Consider the following 24571-nt stretch of genomic DNA (forward strand, 5'->3'; position numbering starts at 1 on the left):
TATTTGGTCCAACTCATAATTTCATATTTTCCTTAACTTAATTCCCAGCCCTGAAAGTTAAACACCTTCTCCTGAAAATCAGTGGAAGGCTTCTGTCAGAGCTGTTCAGTACCTGAATGATTATATAAACTGGTGACACCAGTTCTCCATAGCTTTGAAAATCCTAGAGTCCATGAGATTTGCTATGCTGGTTTATGACATAATTTCTGCATCTATAATAACTTTTTTATTTTAATGCTGCATCAAAATGTAATCTTTTAAAAGATGTTTTAAACAAAAATCAGAAATACTGGTGTAACTTAAATTTTAAGCACCTGTGGTACTTCTAGGGCACAAAATTCTATTGTGGTGATGATGGTATGAACATATGCTTATTCATGGCTAGTCTGAGTTGCACAATTGCATCACAGCTTACTCCTGTGGGTAGTGACTGGCAAGATTCTTTTGACATCACATGTAAGAAAGGCTGATCTCAGAAATGTTAAAACTTGAAAACACATTTTTTTGAATAGGAGAAATACAGCACATATCATACAAGGCTTTACCCTTAGCCTAATAATTTCAGTGTTGAAAGCATTCTTGGAGATTTTATTTTGTAATTTTGAAGGCAATTAAATTGTGAAGGCAGTTTGTGAGACAATTCAGATTACTCAACAAACTTTGAGTGTTAAATTTGTGCAATTCACTGTGCCCAGCTCTGGAATGCAAAGATATACAATACAGCATGATCCCTTTCCATATGGAATGTAGTATAGTGGTCCTCCTTGGGAGCCTTGGGAAATGCAGAGAGATTTCTGGGGTTGTTACAATGTTTTTGGAGCACTGCTGGCCTTTAGTGGGCCAAGGACACTCAACTTTCTATAGTCCATAGGATTTTCTGCACAAGAAGAGCTATCTCTCTCGCAATGTTCATAGAATCCACTCTGGAAAACACTGCAGAAGACAGACACACAATCATTATTCATGCAAGACCAACCACTAGGGAAGGGACATACTATCACTGTGTTGTAACTGTCTCATTCTAGACAATACCTATTGTTCAGCTTGGATACCTACCTTGTTTACTGATGAAACTCAGAATAATTCCGGACAAAAGTAAAAGGTAAAGCCATTCCAAAGAATATGATATAGGCAGTCTAAAAGACAGGTTCCAAAAATTGGAATAAATGCAGAGTTGCCCAAATAGCACAATACCTGGCACACGGGAAAGTACTCAGTTTGGGGTATTATTATGATTATTAACCTAATACTAGAATCTCCTGGAATCTCACATTTTGAAAGGACTTCAACAGTCATCTGATTCTACCCAGGATAAACACCAGCTCACCCCAAGTTCCTTAAAATGCATGCCTTAACAATCAAACATTAAAAAAAATATTGTGCTCTAGTATGATATAGCAATATACATTTGTGTCTAACCTGGGAAGAATCTTTAATTTTGTGAATTTTGATCTCATTAAGAAAGGCAATTTTCAAAATTTCACCCAAACTAAAGTTTTGAGAATTTTTGACATTATGAGGCATAATATGGTAAAAGATCAAAAACTGAAAATGTCAGAGCAGGCAAGGGTTCCTTCACAAATTTTCGCTGTAAGTTATACCTCTATCAGGGTAAAAATTTTGCTGATGAGATGGCAAGTTGGATTGTATAGAATACATTGGAGAGAAGAGAATGCCTACAAGGATCCACTGTGAGTTCTGCCCTCTCATTAGAATGTAAGCTTCATAAGAGCAGCAACTTTTTGAAAGGATTTGTTTCCTTTTCCATGGCTTCTAAAAACCCTTTTTATATGAAAATATTCAAATATACCTTCTATAGACTGAATGTGTGTGTATGTCCCCAAAATTCATGTTATTAAATAAATCCTAATGCACAGTGTGATGGCATTTTGAGGTATGGACTTTGGGAAGTGCTTAACTCATGAGAGTGAAGCCCTCATGAGGGGGATTAGTGGTCTTATAAAAGAGGCCCTAGGGAGCTTCCTTGGCCCCTCTTCCATGTGCAGACACAGTGAAAAGATGGCCATCTATGAACCAGGAAGCAGACCCTCACCAAACACTGAATCTGCCAGTGTCTTGATCCTGAACTTCCCAGCCTCCAGAACTGTAAGAAATAAATGTTGTTGTCTGTAAACCATCTAGACTCTTTTTTTGAGACAGGGTACTGCTCTGTTGCCCCAGCTAGAATGCAGTATACAATCATGGCTTATCATACAGCCGCAATCTCCCGGACTCAAGCAGTCCTCCTGCCTCAGCCTCCCAAGTAGCTGAGACTGGGACTAGAGGTGCATGCCACCACACCTGGCTAATTTTTAAATTTTTAGTAGCAGCAAGGTTTTGCTATGTTGCCCAGGTTGGTCTCTAACTTCTGTGCTCAAGTGATCCTCCTGCCTTGGCCTCCCAAAATGCTGGGATTACAGGGGTAAGCCAGCTCCCAGGCTTCATTATAGCAGCCCAAACAGACTAAAACAATACGAAAAAATAACATAAATAACCACTTCTCCATCACTTAGATTGAGCAGTTGTTAACCTTTACCATTTTTGCTTCATCTATTTTTATTGATGTGTTTTAAAATAAAATAAAAACCTAATGACAATTTCACTCCTTAATGCTTTTAACATGAATCTTCAAAAATGAACTGTTTCTCTTTCACTCACAGTATCTTTATCTCACCTAATAAAATCAACAATAATTCTTGAATATAATAAATTTCCAGTTCATATTTAGATTGCCCAAGTTATTTCCCAAATGACTTTTACTCCTCTCTTATCCAATCCTGGATCTGTTATCCATTGCATCTGATTATTTTATTTCTAAAGCAGAGGGACTCTGTTTAGTTCATTGCTGTAACCAGTGTCTAAACAGTGTCTAGCCTGGAGTAGGCTCTTAGATGACAACATAGTGGTTAGAACTGTGGGTTAACATCCTGGCTCTATCACTTACTAGCTATACTTGGGCAAGTCACTTAACCTCTCCATGCCTCAATTCCTCATCTGCAAAATCAGTTTAACAGTAGTATCTGTTGTATAGTGAGTGCTGTATAAGTGTTAGTTATTGTTCTTATTTGTTGATAAGTACTAATCAACCTCTGTTATGTACCTAATACATGTTGGGCCCTATTTTAGGCATCAGCCAAATTTCTCTGCTCTCATGGAGCTTACATTCTAATTGGGGTTGAGTAGTCATTAGGAAAACAAAAAACAATTTGAAAAGTAAACATCCAGTTGTCCCTCACTATTCATGGGGGATTGGTTCCATGATCTCCCTTGAATACTAAAATCTGTGTGTGCTCCAAACCCTGATATAAAATAGTGTAATATTTGCATATAGCCTATGCACATCCTCCTGTACACTTTAAATAATCTCTAGATTATTTATAATACTTAATACCATGTAAATGCTATGTAAATAGTTTTTATACTCTATTGTTTAGAAAATAATGACAAGAAAAAGAGTCTATATATGTTTGGTACAGATACATTTTTTAAAAAATATTTTGAATTCACTGTTGATTGAATCCATGGATGCAGAACCCATGGATATGGAGGGCCAGAGTGAATAGCACGTTAGTTGGTGAGAGAAAAGTTGGGAAAGGAACATAGGGAGCACTGGGATGGTCTAACTTGTAAGGTGACATGTAAGCACATATTTGATGGCTCTGAAGGAGCAAGTCACGTGCCTCCTTGGAGGACATGCATCTAGACAGAAGACCCTAAATTATGAGTGTGAGTAGCAAAGAAGAGGAGGGTGCAAGGGAGAGTGAAGTGGAAAAAGTAGGAGGGGCCAGATCTTGTAGACCATTGTGAGACTTTGGATATTACCACGTGAGAGCAAAAGTTATTGGAGGCTTACACTAGAGAATATTACTTGCAATTTGAAAGGTCCCCTACAGACAGAGTAGTGAATGCTATAATAAAGTTTTGGAAAACATGCTCTTGTAGAGCCAGAGGGTATGCCTAATGCCTGGGCTTTGAAGTAACCATTAAGTGCATCATGTTGAAAATCTTTTTCAAGCACAGCAGTATGACCTCTGCATCCTAGACTTCCAGCTCACATATAGTATGTTCTTCCAACAATTCTTCAACACTATGAGGACCTTCAACCCATTGACCTCTCATTATTTCACTATTTATCACTTTTATCTTATTGTCTTTTCCTTCTCAGCTAGATTAGATGCCATGGTTGTGGCAGAAATTGTTAGTTCTCTGCCGAATATCTATTTCCTCACCTATATTACTAACAGAACTGATTTTACTTAGGGTGGCAATATGTCATAAGGAATAAGATTCCTCATTTCTGAGCCTTCGTTAAAGCAAAATATTTCCACGTGTCCCAGTTCTGTCCAGTTAGTACCGAGCAGCAGTCTACTGGGGGTTGGTTCCAGGGAATATTTTGCTTTTCTAATAACGGGGATAGTCACAGCTGGCATGTTCCTTTGCCCCTATTTCCCTTTCTCCTTTCTTCCTTCCTTAAACACAGATATGACATCTGGAGCTGCAGCAATCATCTTGCAACCATGGGATGATAAGCATGGACCAAAGGCAACACCCTGATGATTGTAGAGCAGAAAGAGAGAAAGGAACTGGGCCCCCAATGGCTTCTCTGAGCAGCTGAACTAATGCTAGCAATTGACTACCTCTGCCATGTGAGAATAGACCCCAGAAGGGTTTTTTGTTTTGTAATGTCAGATCTCTTCTGACTGATTCAGTGGTTCAACACCATGGTCTCTCTTTTGCAAACGTCCTTGTCCATCTTTCCCTCCATCATGCCTGGGAGACAAAACACAAGTCTGGTTAAACCTAACGAACTGCTCTGTGTTTGCATCTGAGAAGCTAAATATAGCTGTAGTACATCTCACAATGGTGCTTAGTGGTCTGACTTTAATTTTATGACCCCAAATTTCTGGTGGGCACTAAATTCAGCCTATATGTGCTAGCACGTTTCTATAGCAAAATCAGTTTCTCATCCCTTGAGATGGCTATTTTAAACTTTCTCCTCTCTCTTCATACCTCTAGCACCCTTGTCTCCCCTTACTTTCAGCTGATGATCTCCCTTCATACTCACCTACCTCATTTTTTGTGTCAGAGTCTGCTAGTATCTCCAGTATTCCTCTCCCTCTTTCTTTGTCATAACGCCCTTGATCTTTTTAGCTAGAAATATGGCTGTCCCATGTAAAAACCATATTTTCCAGCTTCCTTTGCAGTTGATTATAGCTATATAGGCAAGTACTGGCTAATGAAATGTAAGGGGGAATATTATGGGTAGCTTTCAGGAAATGTTTTAAAAAGATAGAACTGGCTTGTGCCCTTTGATCCTTTTCTTCTCCCTCCTCTCTTTTGCTACGTGGGATGAATCTATGATGTTGGAACTCTATCTAGCAGCCATCTTAGACAGGAAGAGTAGGTCCACATATTGGGATAGAAGAGTACTGAGCTAGAAGGGGTCTGATCCCTAACAATTTTATGACTTCCAAATCAACCCTGAACAACCTACCTCTGGACTTCAGGTACATGAGAAGACTGAATTCTGTCCTATTTAAACGATATTCTTCCAGTTTTTAGTCACATATAGACAAATGAATCCTAACCAAATACATCAGCCTTTCTAGGTCGAGATGTACTTTCTGTGCCTTCTCTCTAATCATAATGGAAGTGTCCCTCTCCTATTAAGGCCAGCCTCTTATTAAGGCCTTAGTTTCTACAGTTATTTCCTTTCACGAATCATCAGTTTCTCACTCCTCAGTCATTTAGAGATCTTTGCTTAACTAGCTCAGTTTCATCACTCTGGTCTTAGTCTAATTGTTGTCTCCTCATAGAGGCTGTTCTTGACCATAATATCTAAGGTAGTTTTCTCTTATTCTCTGTCCCATTATCCTAGTGTATTTTATTTAGAGCATTTAGGGCAATCTGAAATTAATTTTATATCTGTTTATGTGCTTATTGTCTGATTCCTCACATACCTTCAAGAATGTAAGATCCACATGGTCAGGGACTTCATCTTTCCTGTTTCTAACACCTACTAGGCTCTCAAGAAGTGTCTGAATGAATGAATGAATTTTGTTGGAATTAAAGAAGGAGAGATAGAGGTTGGAGGAGACCTCCCAGAGTAATTTGGGCCTGACTGAAATTCAAGTTTGAATAAAAGTGTGATCAGAAGACACTGAAGAGGGAAGAAGAAGACATTCCCAGAAGAAGGAACAGCATGCTCACTTGCAGAGGTGGAGAGAGCGTGTTGTGTGTGGGCATTGGTCATTCAGCATGAAAAGTGCACAGACTTGTCAGGAAGGAATGGCAGGAGTAGGGGCTGGAAAGTAGGAATGGTTCAGACTACGCCACCCTAAGGGAAACTGGTGGAGGATTTTAAAGGTGAGAGACATATTCGATTCAGTGATTAAGGGCGGGCCATCATGCAGAAGTTGGACTGGAGGTAAAGAGACCCATGTAAGGGACTATTAAGGAGGTCTATGTAATAATCAGTGAAGCATGGACCATGCAGTGCCTGTGGGGAGTAGAGTGGGTAAAGGATCTGATAGGATGATAGGAAGTTGAATCAAGAGTGCATCACCTAACACTTCTTTATAATGTGGCAGTATGTTGTGATGAAATAAGGCTTTGGATTCAGAGATGTAAATCAAATCCTGTCTCCTCACTTCTGGATTGTGTGACCTTGAGAAGTCACTTAACCAATTATCCTCATTGGCAAAGTAGTGACAATATCATATACTTCCTATTGTTATTTTTAGGACTAAAATCCTAAAATCAGTTGAATATGACCACACCCACCTGTTCTGGTGCATGCCACAAAATGGGACCTGAAAAAATGTTAGCTCTCTCCCCTAACCCTTCTCTTATTCTCTAGTTCAACTCCTGTAGGAAAGAGAAAACGGGAAGGCCACATCTCAATAGAAGTAGGTAAGCCTTTAGGTTTTGTGAACCTGAGGCAGTTAGGCAGCAGCTGGGCTATTTAGAAGCAGCATGGAGTTAAGTGATGCTATGATTGTGGAGGGCTTCTACTTTGTTGATCCTTCTAGCCTTAACAGGGAGATAAGAGGGGAGGTAATAGAGCATAGAGTGTTAGAGTTAATAATAAAATAATTAATAAATAAAATAAAGAATTAATAATAAAATAATGAATCATTACATTTTAATTACACCTTAATTTTGGTTGACACTTTATTAAGAAAATGTATTTTTGAATAGAAGAAAAAATCCATATAACCATCTCTCAGCTTTTACAGTTAACATAATTTTTCCATTCTAATTTCATCTATTCCCTCTACTATTTTTGGCAAAGTCTTTGAAAGTAAGTCCCAGACATTATATCATTTCACTTTATCATATGTTATTTGGTAAAGATTTTTAAAAATAACCATTATCACCTGTAACTAGTGAGAATAGACCCCATTAGCGTTTTCTGGTATATAATCTAAATCTCTTCTAACTGATTCAATGGTTCAGCACCATAGTCTCTCTCTTGCAAACATCCTTGTCCATCTTTCCCTCCATCATGCCAAAAACTTAACAACAGTTCACGAATATTGTATAATTCCCAGTCCATGTGCAATTTTCCCCAATTGTCTTTAAATTGTCATTCTACTGTTGTTTGCATGAATCAGGATGCAAACAAGGTCCACACATTATAATTGTATTTCATTTTATCTAAACAGTTTCCCTCGTTTAAAACATGTCATTTAAAGATTTCTTGAGTAATACCCTACAAGCACAGGCAAACAAAGCAAAAATGGACAAATGGGATCACATCAAGTTAAAAAGCTTCTGCACAGCAAAAAGAAACCATCAACAAAGAGACAACCCACAGAATGGGAGAAAATATTTGCAAACTACTAATCTGACAAGGAATTAATAACCAGAATATATCAGGAGCTCAAGCAACTCTAGGAGAAAAAAATCTAATAATCTGATTTTAAAATGGGCAAAAGAGGCTGGGCATGGTGGCTCATACCTGTAATCCCAGCACTTTGGGAGGCCAAGGCAGGCAGATCATCTGAGGTCAGGAGTTCCAGACCAGCCTGGCTAATATGGTGAAACCCCGTCTCTACTAAAAATACAAAATTTAGCCAGGCGTGATGTCGTAGCTTTTAATCCCAGCTACTTGGGAGGCTGCGGCAGGAGAACTGCTTGAACCTGGGAGGTGGAGGTTGCAGTGAGCTGAGATCATGCCACTTGCACTCCTAGCCTGGGCGACAGAGTGAGACTTGGTCAAAAAAAAAAGATCTGAATTGGCATTTCTCAAAATAAGACATACAAATGACAAACAGGTGGCTTAGCATCACTGATCATCAGAGAAAGGCAAATTAAAACTACAATGAGATATTATCTTCCCCAGTAAAATGACTTTTATCTAAGGACAGGCAATAACAAATCCTGGCAAGTATGTGGAGAAAACAGAAACCTCCTACACTGTTGGTAGGAATGTAAATTAATAGAACCACTATAGAGAACTGGTTTGGAAGTTCCTCAAAAAACTAAAAATAGGCTGGGCGTGGTGTCTTACTCCTGTAATTCCAGCACTTTGGGAGTCTGAGGTGGGCGGATCATTTGAGGCCAGGAATTCAAGACCAGCCTGGCCAATATGATGAAACCCTATCTCTACTAAAAAATACAATAATTAGCTGGGTGTGGTGGTGCATGCCTGTAATCTCAGCTACTTGGGAGACTGAGGCACAAGAATCACTTGAACCCGGGAGGCAGAGGTTGCAGTAAGCAGAGATTGTGCCACTGTACTCCAGGCTGGGTGACAGAGCAATAATCTGTCTCAAACAGCAACAACAGCAAACTAAGAATAAAGCTCCCATATGATCCAACAATCCCATTTCCAAAAGAAAGGAAATCAGTGTATCAAAGAGATATCTGCACTCCCATGTTTATTGTAGCACTATTCCCGCTAGCCAAGATTTGGAAGCAACCTAAGTGTCCGTCAACAGATGAATAGATAAAGAAAATGTGGCACTTACACACAATGGAATATATTCAGCCAAAAAAAAAAAAAAAAAAAAAAAAAAGAATGAGATCCTGTCATTTGCAACAACATGGATAGAACTGGAGATCATTATGTTAAGTGAAATAAGCCAGGCATAGAAGGGCAGGATTCACATGTTCTCACTTATTTGTGGGAGCTAAAAATTAAAACAATTGAATTCACTGAGATAGAGAGTAGAAGGACGGTTACCAGAGGCTGGGAAGTGTAGTGTGGGGCTTGGGGAGAAGTGAGGATAGTTAATGAGCACAAAAATATAGTTAAATAGAATGAATAAGATCTAGTATATCAAAAGAAGGTGACACTGGCTGGTCACTCTGTTATACTCAACAATTTATTGTACATTTAAAAATAAAAGTGTATAACTGGATTGTTTGTAATACAGAGAAAGGATAAATGCTTGAGGTGATGGCTGTTTATCCTGATGTAATTACTCATTATATGCTTGTATCAAAATAGCTCATATACCCCATAAATATATATACCTACTATGTATCCACAAAAATGAAAAATAAAAAAATTTTAATGTCAATTATTTGTTGAAGAAACCAGGTCATTTGTCATATAGGTTCTCACAGTCTGGATTTATCTGATTGCAATCCCGTGGTGCCATTTTACATGTTCCTCTGTCCCTAGTATCTCTTGTAAGTTGGTAGTTTTATCTAGAAGCTTGATTGTATTCAGATTCTGTCTTTTTGGCAGGACTACTTCTTATTGTACAATGGTGCTATACCCAGTGCCTGTGTATTTTCTTTTATAGCATAACAAGAGGCAATTTCTTTTTTTGTCTTTTAATAATATCAAGACTGATCAATGAGAATTATCAGCTGAATTTGTCTTTTATAAAATTTTATAATGTCTTTTAAAATTTTATTTGTCTTTTATAAAATTCTCTGCAACCTTTCACTTAATGATATTAGCAACCATTGATATTTGCTTTAATACATTATTTCATTAGGAATTACAAAGTAGTGATTTTTAGAATTCTATCATTCCTTTGCATTTTTTTAGCCTCTGTGAGGAAGTTTTCTTTAGCAACTCTTTGGTGACTCTGAAAACCAGTTTTAATTACTTACTTTTTGCTTAATTACTTCTTTTATTTATCAATTTTTAGGTTAATTTATCAATTTTATCAACTAGGTTTTTGAGGGGAAGAGAATATTATTAAGAACTCATGGATTTTTATATGTTTGAAGTGTTTCAATCCATTGTAATCGTTATTTTGGGGCCAGTGGGAGCCTCTTTCACATTGGCTCCAGAATAGTACTTTATAATTTATAAGATACTTAACCGTACATTAGTCATTTGAACTTCATAAACAACCCTATGAAGCTAAGTGTTACTACCCAGTTTTACAAATGAGAAATCTAGATCACGCAGCTCAAATCAGGACTTGACGTCTATTGTTCTTTGTATTACATGAGACAGTGATTGAAAGAATGAGTGTTAAAGGTGACTAAATTCTTTGTATTTTTCTTTTCTCTGCTTCTGAGACTAAACAGCAGCTGTCTTTAACCAGTGGGAATATGATATTAAGCAATATCCACTTTAGAAGACATTACTTGCAGCAAACACTGTTGATAATACTGTAACTTAGTAAATAGCCTCTCTCAACTTTGTTTGTGAAGCATTTCAATTTTGATTACTCTGTGTGGGATCTACTGCTCAGATGTGTGTCATTTTATGGTCTACCCATGTCTGGGGAGCTGGCATTACATGCTGCCTAGTGTTTTTAATTCAGAAGTTCTTCTAAAAGAAACCTTAGCCTCCTATATTCCAACCCTAGTTTTAATAGCGTAAGCTATTTCCTTCTTATATAGCTTTGTGGGCATAGTAATAAAATAAATACCACAAAATCACTGATGAGATGAAAATTGAGCTCCCTGCTTCTGTGCAGCCATGTAGGTAAAACAGTAATTGGCTCTGATAATAACTTTTGTTCTTACAAACCAAAGTCAGAATGAGAGTCACATTTGATATATCTGCTTGTAATTACCATCAAAAGGAGAGAATACAAAGTTTAGATTGTTTAGTGACTCAAGATAGATTACATACATTGATATCTTTTCTTGACCAATTTACTAAAATTTTCTGAAATTATTTCTGATATTTATCTTACTGTTGGTAAAAAATGATCATCTTCCAGAGCATACTTTCCTGCTTAATGGAATGATTAATTTTATTTTTGTTTTTGAAGTCTATAATTGATTTTCTTGAAAACCTTATTATTGGGTCTCATAATACAGCATATGTTTGTAAGTATTTTCCCATATATCACAATAGATGGTTTGTAAGACAAATTTAGGTTTTGAATGTATTTGGTAGTGAATTTCAGTGAAATATTTGTTATGTTAATTTTTTTTTTTTTTTTTTTTGAGACTGAGCCTCACTCTGTTGCCCAGGCTAGAGTGCAGGGCATGATCCCAACTCACTGCAACCTCCACCTCCTGGGTTCAAGCAATTCTCATGCCTCAGCCTCTCAAGTAGCTGGGACTACAGGTGCCCGCCACCATGCCTGGCTAATTTTTAGTAGAAACGGGTTTCACCATGTTGGCCAGACTGGTCTCGAACTCCTGGCCTCAAATGATCCACCCACCTCGGCCTCCCAAAGTGCTGGGATTACAGGAATGAGCCACTATGCTCGTATTATTATGTTAATATTCTTTAAACATAGATGCCTTTTAAGTGTTTTTGAAAAGAGCAATTAAATCATGTGTGCTACGTATTACTCTTTTGGTATACACAAGCATTGGTACCAAAATAGTAAATATGAGAACATTACTATTTTTAAATTATCTTTTAACCTCAAGTCATTGCTTTAGAACCTAACAATAAAGAATTGATAGTACATCTATCATTTCTGTTGGATTTCTATTTACATACTGATTTCTTTTCAGAAATAACTATGTCTAGTGCTACAGAATTTAACAATAAGCAGAACACTACAGGATTTTAAGGCCAGTTTTAACAGTGATTCTGTATTTGGCCATTTCCTCCCTATACCAGACCTATAACCACACAAACTTGATGGAGCATGATAAAACTAAGAAAACTGCTATGGCCCACTGAGCAAATAATCCCATAATTAAAAAGTTCTAACAGCTTAGACATGATAGATGAAGCTATTACCATCAATTCTGTATCCAGAATACACACATTTTAAAAATACCCTAATTACAAAAACCCAGATCCAGTCAATATAATACATATTAGCAATTTCCCAATCCTTGGTAGAATAGCAATTATTCTGAACGTTTAAGAAGGAAAATATTATGTTCAGGTATTAATTTCAATAGAAGAGGCAATCTGCTTCCATGCAAAAACCCTGGAGTAGTGCTGTGAGTGTTACCCACAGAAGAAAAGCCATTTATAATTAGGTATGACATTACTTTTGTGACCACATGTACCTCAAGGAGAAGGAAATAGACATGCCTTGTTTGAATCCTGTATTCTTGCCCAGATTAAATAAAGTAGACAGTTGAGGACAGTTATTTGGAGATTTGGTTTAAGAAATGCTATTGGTCGGGTACGGTGGCTCACACCTGTAATCCCAGCACTTTGGGAGGCTCAGGCAGGTGGATCATGAGGTCAGGAGTTCGAGACCAGCCTGACCAACATGGTGAAACCCTGTCCCTACTAAAAATACAAAAATTAGCCAGGTGTGGTAGCATGTACCTGTAATCGCAGCTACTCAGGAGGCTGAGGCAGGAGAATCACTTGAACCTGGGAGGCGGAGGTTGCAGTGAACGGAGATTGTGTCCCTGCACTACAGCCTGGGTGACAGAGCAAGATTCCATCTCAAAACAACAACAACAAACATGCTATTAAAAAGTAAAAGGAAGATTTAGAATATCTGTTAAGAAAGACCTTACCTAGACATATCTATGCTTATCTAGCATACATTCTGTAGATATTTTTGTAGCCTTCTTCTTCACTTTGACCTTAGGCACAGACCCTTTATGAATGCTTATGTCAAAGAAATAGCTGGATCATGAACAAATCTGTCTGATTCCTACAACCATTTTAACAACTGCATCAGATCACCCTCAAAACTAAGACACTTAATTGAAGGGAAAACAGTTAAGTTGCTCACGGTACTTCTAACCTCCTTTTAAAAAAGTTACAAAGCCTACAAACCTACATATTTTGACTCCATTTTTATGAAATGTCCAGAATAGATATACATCAGTAGAGACACAAAGTAGATTACTGGTTGCCTGGAACTAGTGGGAGGAGGGAATGGGGAGCAATTGCTAATGGGTATGAGGTCTCATTTTGGAGTGATGCACATGTTCTGGAATTAGATAGCGGCGATGGTTGTAGGAATATACTGAAAACCACTGAATTGTACACTTTAAAGGGGTGAATTTTATGGTATATGCATTGTATTACAATTTTTAAAATCACAAAAGACTAGAAATTATTAATAATACCATATTCCCTACGTGCGAAATTATCTTTTAGCCTAAAATCATAGAATCCCAAAGCTCGGGCATGGTTCCTCAAGAGACCATCAAGTCTAACATGCATTTTGCGAATAAAGAAACTGACTTCCATAGAGGTGAAGTGACTGACCCAAGGTCACACAGAGCAGTAGAGAGGAGAGCTGGCACCTAGGGGTCCTGACAACTATCTAGTGCCCCTTCCCACCACCACTATGTGGCCCACTCTCATGGTTTATTTTTAAGCATGTCAATGATAACTAATTTGAATTATTTAAAATGAGGAATAAGTGGTTCAAACAAGAGGCTTTTTTTTTTTTTTTTCCTAATGAAAGCATAAATTATTCTTGCAGATAACAGAATCTCTGTGAAGGAGTAGATAAATTTGTTGTAAATTTACCAGGCCCAAATTGAGATTTACCTGTAAATGTCCCTAGAGGAAAGTGGCCACATTAACAGACCAAGGGAGCCCTCTGCCTGTGTATTTGTGGTATAGATTTCATTGGCAAAATCCTTGACCTGGAAAGCTAAAAATAAATTAAGACCAGGTATTCTATCTAGTCCTTTGCCCACCTTGGTTGGCTTCCAGCGTTATTTTTGAGAAAATGTGTCTGAGGATGTATTTGTGGGAGCAATGGGATATACGGAGGAAAACCTATAGAAAGTTCCTTTTCTGTGAATAAAAGGGACTGATTAGCAGCCTAAATAAAAGATCCAAATATATTTTTTTCCAGTGAGAATTTCATTAAAATAATTATTTCCAAAGAACTTTAAACTCCTTTGAGGATATAAAATGTTAGTAAGCATTTTTGTTCATCCAGCATGAAAGTTTCATTGTTTCTTTGTTTCAGCGAAAGATAGGGTTGAATGTAAAAATCATGCAGGATCCTGAAAACATCCACCACAGAGCTGCTGTAAATGCGAACTATGGAATCAGTTTACCATATATTAATCAGAGAAAAGCATGTGTAAGTAATGAGTTGTTTTAATGAGCTCTTATTTTTTAAGAAATAAAAGTCATTTATTAGTAGTGTAAGATGTAATGTAGATATTAAGTAAAGATTGTGATCCTTTTGTCTTTGGAATTTTTTGGAGATGGAGTGGCTCTCATTCTGTTTGTAATTAGCAATGATTAAGAAAATGTACGCCTATTTTAAAGACTTATTTGTAGCTCATTCAGATTTCTCTATTTTATTTGATATTCCTAAATAATCTAGTACCATAATTTTAATGAGGAAATAATATACCAGCAAAAAGAATTAATAGAGAAATTTTAAATATTGCATTTCTTTGATAGTAGGCTTAGCACTAGAAAAATCAAAATAAAACAACAGCACAGAATCCTCTTCACTTGTATATACTCTCATAATGTACAAATATTTGAGAATATTATTCTAAAGCTGAGGTAAGCAGGGACTAATCCTTTATGTCAGCAAAATAATGAGAGGGAAAAAGAATCAAATGTAGATTTGCAGTAAGAGATCTCAGAGTTGACGCCCATTTTTGCCATTGACTAGATGCTACCTTGTCCTAAAGCAAGGATTGTACTCTTTCCATGTTGTGGAGTTTTCTTAGGAGAATTAAGAGTAGTGCTTCATTTTAACTGGGAAATTATTTAATTTGAGATCATTTCTAACACTGAAAACAATTACTGAGGTAACATCTCTATTTTTGTAAATATATTTTTAACCTTTGGCTTCTCTCAAAAGCTCTTAAATGTATGACTTGGTGAAATCAAAACTAAAAGCAAGATTAATGTTAGAATTAAATTGCAAAGCCATTTCTAACTAGCATAATAGTCTCTTAGATTAATCTTCCAAATTTCCTACATAGACATTTTCAACTGCCTACTTCATTCATGTAACCCTGAAATGTATTTTCAGTTTCTTTATATGTGCTTTATGTTATTCTAACAGGTTTGGTTTAAGAGCACTTTATCTTACAAATACTTGTATAGCCTAAGAAATAACCGGAAAGTTAGATATTTTTATTCCTGCTGAAACTTTATTTAAAATGTCACTGTGAATAATGTGAAAGGGTTTTTATCTGCTTCCCATGAGCCCAAAGCTCTTGAAATACAAATATTATTTCTCTGGCAACACAGACAGAAGCAGATTTCTCTTTTGTTGTTGTTGGTTTTCCTCTTCAATCTAGAATTAATATTGGCTTAGCTGGAGGAGTACTGAGGCTTTGTAGCCTGAGGCAACTGTTGTGTTTCATGCGAACTTTTTCTGATGAGTACTGGAGTTTTAAAAGGCATACCTCTAGATTTAAAAAGGATTATGCTTTGCTTTATGAATCTGAATGAAGATTCAGACTTAAGTAAATAGAGATTTCAAAATTATATCCAAAACTTGGGACAGATTCTTAGTCATTAATTATATATTTTTCCAATTTCCAAATAGAATGAATGCCTTGGATGTTGTATCTATATACTTTGAGCAAAGAGAATTTGGGAAAGCACTTTGCCTTTTATGACATACAGCTAATAGATGTTCATTTACTGTATTAAATCTCCTTTTTCTGTCAAACTTGATGCCATAAATATCTACACCAGAGCAACTTAAAATTGGATGTACATTATGTATATTTTTTTCAAACTGTCAGCCTTTTGATCAAATAGTTATCATTTTGTGTTGATATAGTTGTATGGTAGTACTAACTGAAAAACAGTATTTTCATTTTGGATTTACAAAACAGAAGCATTGTGCAAAAAGCACTGTGAAAGAAGTTTGTTCAGGTATTTGGTTTTAAACAGTCATATAAAGCATTTGGGGATAAATGCAGTTGTGATTTACCACTTATAAAAATCATTTCAAAAGCACTAACCCAAACTAGAGTAATGTGTCTAGCATTGTGATGTATAGTTAATTAGAAACGCATCATCAAAGCTAATCATTTTAGAACTAAACACTCGAAGGGGATTATTATTTGGCTGCCGAGGGCCATGTGTTTCCTTACTTCTTATGAAACTTGATCAGCTTGTCAAAAGCCTGTAAATAACCTTAGACATTTTTGACAGAGCGAATGTGAATATGTAGCCACTTTCCATTATTTGTTCCCAGAAGCTGGTATCTTCTCAATCTTAGGAAGTGGTGTATTCCTCCTGATAATAAGAGGCTGATGCAAGGATTTTAGTGCATTGAAAACACATATAACCCCTGCCACACACACATACTCATATTGCAAAACTATCTTGAAAATTGTATATCCTGTGACTCTGTTATGTAAAATCAATTTACCAAAAACGTGTTAAAAGTGAGACTCACTGGTGGTTTTTTCAATATCTTCAGTCTGACAAATAGTAACAAACAGCCTTCTAACATTTTTTCTAGTAGGTCCTCAAAGGTATGTGGAAACAAGAAGAAATCCCTGGTACTGTTCACATTTCCTCACTGACATCTAGTTCCAGTTAGAGTTTATAATATAACACATTAAGAGATCTACAGAAAATTTGACTTTGATTTATTTCTTTTAAATAAAAAGTGTTTCTTAAAAGGCTTGAAACATGTATCTGTTAACATGAATTTTAAAAGAACGATTATGAATGCATAACAAAATAGCCAAACCAAACATTGCTTTGAATTGCTGCACAAATAACTCTGATTATAACTGTTATGACCTAGAAAAGAATCATAAAAACATTTTTCTTTTTGGCAAGATATGAGTTGCTGTAGAATTATACCAGTTCTTTGGTCCCACTTTCCAAATAAATAAATATATAATGCAATGTAAACTTAGGATCTTTTATTTATTCATGAGGTTGAATTTAATACTATTATGATTTCTAGATTTTATGAGTCATATGTTATGCAGTGTTTTCCACTAACTTAGTTGGGTAGCAACCACACTTCACAAATCATAGTTTCATTCTTTACTGTTTCACTTGGGGTGTACATAGTAATCTCTCTCTCACTGAAAGCATATTCATTTCTGAAATGATAAAGTGATAGAAAGTGAGGCAATTGTGTTAATGTCAAATGATTAGAAGAAGCACCAGAAGTAAGGGGTGGGGGCAGGGGGTGGGAGTGGAGAAAGAAGGGCGATTTCAGAACATGATTGTGTTTTAAGCCCATGCATATGGCCACAATTACAGTCACAACATAATTTGGCAACGGTAGCAGAATTAGATTTAAACAAATTGATGTTACACTGCAGTAATTCAGAATGAGCTTGTTGCATTTATAAACCATAACAAGAAGCAGAGTGAATTAATAAACCCTTCTTGTCACTAAAAATAAAAAAAGGGAATAATTGCTGAGATGGAGTTAACTTAACAGATGACTATAGTCAGCATCCTTTCAGGCTAGATATGGGAAAGTGAAGGTCACCCCCATCTCAGATGACAAAGAGGGAACATTTTGTTGGTAAACAAATTAATCTTTTGAAAGGTCGCCATTTGTTTTAAGTTTTTATCCAGTTCTTGTCATCTGGAATCAGAGATTGACTGTCATTTCACCAGGCAGGGGTGCAGTTGAGGCAGACAAAGCTGCTGCTGTACGTATCAGCATTCCTTGACAAAACTCAGTGCCTGATTGTGATGCTATGGGCTGCTGGTTTACAGCTGTCTCCGGACAAGAGTGGAGGCCCACCCCTGAATTCCAATAAGATGGGCCTGCATGTTCCGCCTGCTGTAAGCTGGCCCTCTGCCCACAAGTAAAATGTATTGTAGTTCAAGCCAGCAATTATCTCTTTTACTTCCTTCTGTGCTGCTTCTGTTCTCTTTTTCCAAAAACAGATGTGGGTATTCACTCAAGTTCTGCATCTATTCTTTCTCACACCTGCTGGGGCAGAATTTTGACAGAGGTAGAGTTTGAGGGAGCCAGCAGACAACAATCAGATGCAATTTCTTTGAGAGCAGTTTAAAAAGAAAATGTTGATTTTTCAGGAAATGTGGAGTCAGCATCTTGGCCCCCCTCCCTTTTCCCAGGAGCATTTGGTAAATTAAATTAGTTGAACAAAAGGAAATAGCTTTAAAGACATTCTGAAATGCCATATCCTATTTATGACATACAGTCATTACCCAAGGACTGTGGTGGCATGCACAACATCCCACTCCCATCATTTTAAGAGAGCTTTCTCTTCAGGTTGCTTAGATAAAGAGTTTTCAACAAAGGAATGACTTTTCATGTCCTTCCTGATTCACAGCCTACAAAATGTATTCCACCAATATGGCAGTGATGGTGGTGGTGGTGGTGGAGGTGGTGGTGTATTGCCTTTGTATGTTGTTGCTGTTTAGAATTTCTATTCTGCATTGGTTTGGAGTGACGGGAAAGCTGAGGAAAGCCATGGAATGTTGGCTGGTGGATGGCTGTCTCACTAAAGCCCATTGCTCTGGGGGCAGGGAGAGGCAATGAGAGGCTATAGCCTTGTCAGATAACATTCAGAAAAAAAATCTAACAGTAGTGAGTTCTTTTAATTTCTTTTTTATTTATTTATTTATTTTTGAGACCGAGTCTCGCTCTGTCGCCCGGGCTGGAGTGCAGTGGCGCAATCTCAGCTCACTGCAAGCTCTGCCTCCCGGGTTCACGCCATTCTCCTGCCTCAGCCTCCTGAGTAGCTGGGACTACAGGTGCCCGCCACCCCGCCCAGCTAGTTTTTTGTATTTTTTTTTAGTAGAGACGGGGTTTCACCGCGTTAGCCAGGATGGTCTCAATCTCCTGACCTTGTGATCTGCCCGTCTCCGCCTCCCAAAGTGCTGGGATTACAGGCTTGAGCCACCGCGCCCGGCCGAGTTATTTTAATTTCTTTACAGTGGTATGTTTCTTGAGCTTCTCTGCCAAGATCCTGCATGCATTCCCAAACCAACCCCGTGCTGAACTGAAACCACTTTTTAGCTCTCAAAATAGTGATTCTGGGTCAGACTGCCTGGTGTGAATCCTTACTAGACTGGGATCTCCCAGAAACAGTCTCCCTTTCCTCATGTAAAATGTCCATAATAAATGTATCTCTCCCATAGGATTGTATTGAGTTTTTAATGAGATAATTCAAAGCACTTAACAAAGGTCCTGGTACAAAGAAGTGTTCTGAAAAATATTAGTTATTACTATTGGTGAGTCTCATATATTGTATTGTGCCATTGTTTTATACTGTCATTTAAAACACATTATTGTAGGGGTCCAGGGAGGGAACCAGAATATTGCTGAGGTCTCCTCCAGGGATACTATTTAATATTTTACATGATTATGCTTTCTTTGCCACACAGATATGAGGACAGGAACCTTGTTGTCTGTTCTGTTTGTCTGTTTTTCAAATCCTCCCCTTTACCAAGCACTATTTTACACATAATAGGTACTAAGGACAGGACTGATTTGTCCCCTCCTCTGTCTAGTCTCTGCTCTGAAGTTCTATAGACTGATGTTGAGTTTTGAAGTGAAGTAATGATTTTGCTGGCTCCTAGTAGGCCTAGTTGCACAGGATACCCCCTCCATGGGCCATCTGATAAGATTTACCTAGTGAAATGCCAGTACTACTGGACTCTTGTTGCAGCCTTGCCACTAACTAGTGTTTCCAAGAGCAGGTTACTCTGTCTCACTCATTCTCATTTTTCTGTTTTATGAATGGGGGGAAGCAAGATGGAGAGGCAATCTGGTGTGCTGGGAGGGGCTTGGAGCTGAGATGGATCAGAGTTTGGGTCCTATCTGCTGTTTTGCAGTTACTGAACCCTAGGTAAGCAAATTACATTTCAGATCCTGAGTTCCCTGTTTTGTCAAGTCAGGATAATGATGCCTACTAAATAAGGGTGCTATGGAGAATACAGATAATATATTAACATTGCTGGCACATAATGGGTACCTAATAAGGTTCTTACCTTCCTTAAAAATGAATTAGTACTAAAAATCTCTCATTTCCTTCTTCACACTTATGCTTTTAGAAAAGAATCTGATTTGGCTCTTTTTACATCCTAGTGTAAGTGAGTAATAGGATTTAATGTTCATTTTCAAATTGTTAGAGAACTCCAGTGAGTTTCAGAGGGGTTCTCAGCATTTAATTTGTATTTCATTTTTAATGATAAATATTTAAGCATTTTAAGTATAATAAAGAACAATACCTACATATTTCAATTGATGCCAAATTTTAATGCATTCGATCATTTGATCGTCCGTGGGTTAATTTGTACTTTCAGGCTTACTCTGAGTGTGTGTGTGTACATTTGAATTTCCCATAAAGGTGTTTTTTATTAGATAGGGTGTAACTTTGTACTAGTCATATTTTGAAATTCAGATCTGCTCATATACACTCCTATAAGAATCATACAAATAAATAAGCAAAGATTAAATAAGCTAATATGTGTGAAGGTCGTAAAGCAGTGCCTGACTCCTGGTAATCATTCAGTAAACATTAATTGGTACTAGTATTAGAACACATGCGTGCTACTATCAATTAAAAGCCAGGCAAGTTCTCTGATGCATACTTTTGGCACAGCATAATAGTCAACTGTACAATTACAGTAATATAGCCACATCATGATAATATAGCATCACAGATTGTTTCACTGCTCGATTTAAGTTTGGGTTGGTTCTTACATGATTTGAAATGAGCTATACAGTCTTTGACAGTGCAAGGTTGCAATGTTACTCTGTTTACAACTGCAGATAAAAGTCAACAATGAAGCATAATGTCAAAATTTGGACTCAACATGCAAAACAAAATTAGATTTCTTTGAAACTCAGAGACTGTCTGAAAGAGAAGGGTGGTGAGATACCTGAAAAGAAATTTAAATGGGATATGATAGAACATCCTAAAATGTTACATGACACATTTGAAAAATATTTTTGGTAATTTAGCCCTTTAATTATAGTAGCATTTATTAAGTTTGCTGGACACATTGTTTTATGTATACTATCTTATTTAACATATTGTTTTATGTATACTATCTTATTTAACCCTTATACCTCTAAGCAGGTGCCATTTTTATAACCATTTTATAGATAAGAAAACTGAGACTAAGATTAAGCTACTTGCCTGAGGTTGTATAGTAAGCAAGCGGAGTCAGGATTCAAATTAATTATGGAATCTATTTGTCAAGTATCCCCCAATTGACTACTTAACAACTAATCCTTAATTATCAAGGAACGTAAGCAATTGGTAGACATTGTTAGTGACTCTGTTTTGAAACAAAAAATTTCTACTATTTTAAAGTTTCTGGATCATTTTAATTGAACTAAATTCTGAGATTATAACTGCCATAACAAATTGTTAGCTTTTTGAAATTGCTTATTCACATCTGGATTTTCCACATCTTGTGCAGGCAAAATAAAATATATAAATACATTGCATTCTGTGATAGATGTAAGACTGTAGTTATTTATAACTCTTGATTTCATAATTTGTCTTCATCAAAACAGCCTCATTGTTTCCAGGATTGGTTTATATTGCTATAATCAGAAATATATAATATAAATACATATATAATAAATATATAATATAAATATTTATATAATAAATATATAATGTAAGCACATACTATATTTAAGTAATAATTATATACATATAAGTACATAATACTATATGCAATTATATTATTTATATTTGTTTTGACATATGCAATTATACTAAATTCTTATAAAATTTGCATTTACTTATATATCAGCATTCTATTTAAGGTTGCATTTGAAAAATTTGTTCTACTGCAGAAAATAAATTTGCAAATCTTTGGCATCAAGTATTACCTCTCCTATGGGTATTTATTTTTTAACAAGAGCAAATCCGCTACTTAATTAAAACAAAGGAGTTAGGCTCTATTAAGGGATTTCAAGCATGAGTGGACAGAGAGAAGAGGGATTTGGGGGAATCCAGGAAGAGAGCCTTTGCACTGCTCTGAAATCATTTCAGGTCGGCAGCCACCTGCTAACAGGACTAGGCCTGCTCCCTTATGATATACTTTTTACTTTGTGCCTTTTCACTTTATGACTTGGGCCTTGGACTGGAGTATTTGTTTGACTACATACTGAGGGATAGTGTTTCTAACCTCAAAATTAATTCCACTTTGAAAAGCCAAAAATTAGGTAGACAGAGGGACCTGTGTCACACCTATGACAGGTTTAGGGTACAGGGGTCCATGGGTAGAACTGCATTTCAGTATAATAGGTTCCCATGTATTTTATTTAATCCATTTATAAAAGATTATTCTGAGAAGGGGTTCGTAGGCTTCACCAGACTGACAAAGGGGTTCATGATGTCCCAAAAGTAGAACTGTGATACATCTTTTCTTTCACACAAAAATCCAGTGTGGGACAAAGTATGCATCAGAACAGAGACATATCCTAAAAACCCTGTATCCTTTATGGCTGAAATATCCACATCTCTTAGTTGGTAGTGCGGAAAAACTACGAAAAAGTGGATAATGTCTACAATACCAGCCCAGATTTTTATAAGAATTACACCTTCTTGAGTAAAAATATAAAATTTATGCTTTTGCCTAATTACTGTTGCTTTTCTATTGCAAGGAGGAAAATGGAGCAGCTACAAAAGTGGTAATGCCTGCAGTAATATAGTAAGCATTCTGTTTAAAATGAAGCAAAGGAAAAATACTACAGCAAGTAGTGTTATAGCATTAGCCACAAGAAAAATGGGACTAATAGGATTGTTTTTTTATCATGGTCCAGGTTAATTATCTACTGAGAGGTTCTTGAGATGAATAAATACTATTGCTGTGTTCTCCAGTATTCTAACCCATTGTACCTTAAACTGTACTTGAATTCAAGTATACATTCCTAGCCTTTTAGAACCTCCTTGGTAGAATAGAAGTAAGTGCCCATAGACTAGATTGATTCACCCTACACTTTCTTTAAAAGCGTAGCCTCTGAATTACACTACAGAATGTGTAAAGTAAACCCAGAAGATACTTACTTAGAAGAGATTCCTCTCATTAGGCTATAAAGTTTGGGCAATATGACCTGAAAATAACAGATTTATATAATTGATTATTTATATAAAAAGATTATATAATCTTTTTACTTCCATCTCTATCTTCCACAACAGCTTGAATAATAAATCAGTTTATGGTTGGCAACTAAGGCGTCATGGTCTGAAAACAACCATGCATGCTTTAGTAGAAAGAGCCATAGATGGAGAATCAGAGGACTTGGGTTTTCAATCCTGCTCTCAATTCTGGTGCTGTGAACCAAGTTAACATAGGTATACCACTTAGTCTCTAAAGACAAATTCTTCATCTACATACTGAAAAGATAAATTGGCTACTTCAGAATCATCATCAGGGCCACAGTCCTGGTTATGTGACTCCCAGATTAATGCTCATTTGGTTCCTTGTGGAACCACCAGTCTCTCAAGGATCAATGTAATTGGATGGAGGCAAGCCTTAAGATAGGCCTTAGAGGAACTGATGGGCAAGACTAAAGGAGAGGTGGTGTACATTTTAAGTACCAGAAGCAATACAAGCACAGGCCGAGGTAGAGAATAGTGAGGGTAATGGAGGATGGCTTAGAGCTTTGCCTAATGAAGTTGTAGAAACCAAAAGATGTTGTTGGCTGTGGAGGCCAGTTGATGGATGGCCTTGAATGGGCCCCTGAAATCCAGTTGTGTGATTTTCAGTCAGGATGATAAAAGGCAGGGCTTAAGGCAGACAGCTTCTGAAGTTAGATCACTTCTCCAGCTTCTTTAACTGAAGGGCAACTTTAGAATTCTTTTGAATGATCTCTATTCCTTGATGTCTTCATTAGTTATTAAACTTTATTTTCTCTTCCTTTGGCTCTAAAGCAATAGTACTTTGTTGAATAACCTTATCTCCTGAACTTGTTAGATAATCATAAAACTGCCTCATTGGAGTTCTACAGGCTGCACCTTCCCCTGACCATTTACATACAACTCTCTGTCCCTTTCATATAAATGGCCACTCAGAACTGGCCAATCTAACTGGATGGCTGGGATTTCCTCTCAGTCCCTCTTACTTTCTGTCCTAATGCTGTATGCCCCACTACTACTAATGATTCTGCCTGTAACTTCATCTCTAATCCCTACTTCTCACCCCCCTCTCCAACATTAGCTAAAAGCAGGACTTTTTCCGGCAAGAGAAGTGGTGGCAAGACAAAAGGATAGAGAGTAGGAATGGTTGATTCCTCACACTTTCTGACCCCATCTCCCACCCAACTCTCCTATTGCCATATCTCAG

The 24571-nt window shown here is 36.9% G+C and overlaps 1 protein-coding gene across 3 annotated transcripts in view; it reads left to right on the top strand.

Annotated features, from left to right (window-relative positions):
- The window catches only part of IQCH (IQ motif containing H), a 257001-nt gene that overhangs the window by 38494 nt on the left and 193936 nt on the right, over window positions 1–24571 (top strand). For 2 of the 3 annotated variants that reach the window (XM_050795929.1, XM_050795930.1), the window contains exon 5: window positions 14292–14408. In XM_050795929.1, the coding sequence (XP_050651886.1) occupies window positions 14292–14408 (117 nt within the window). Of the gene's footprint in view, window positions 1–14291; window positions 14409–16775; window positions 17177–24571 lie in introns of those variants that run through there. The other variant, XM_050795932.1, reaches the window with a different exon arrangement.

This window comes from Macaca thibetana, chromosome 7 (genome assembly GCF_024542745.1).
Source record: "Macaca thibetana thibetana isolate TM-01 chromosome 7, ASM2454274v1, whole genome shotgun sequence".
Lineage (NCBI taxonomy): Eukaryota > Metazoa > Chordata > Mammalia > Primates > Cercopithecidae > Macaca > Macaca thibetana.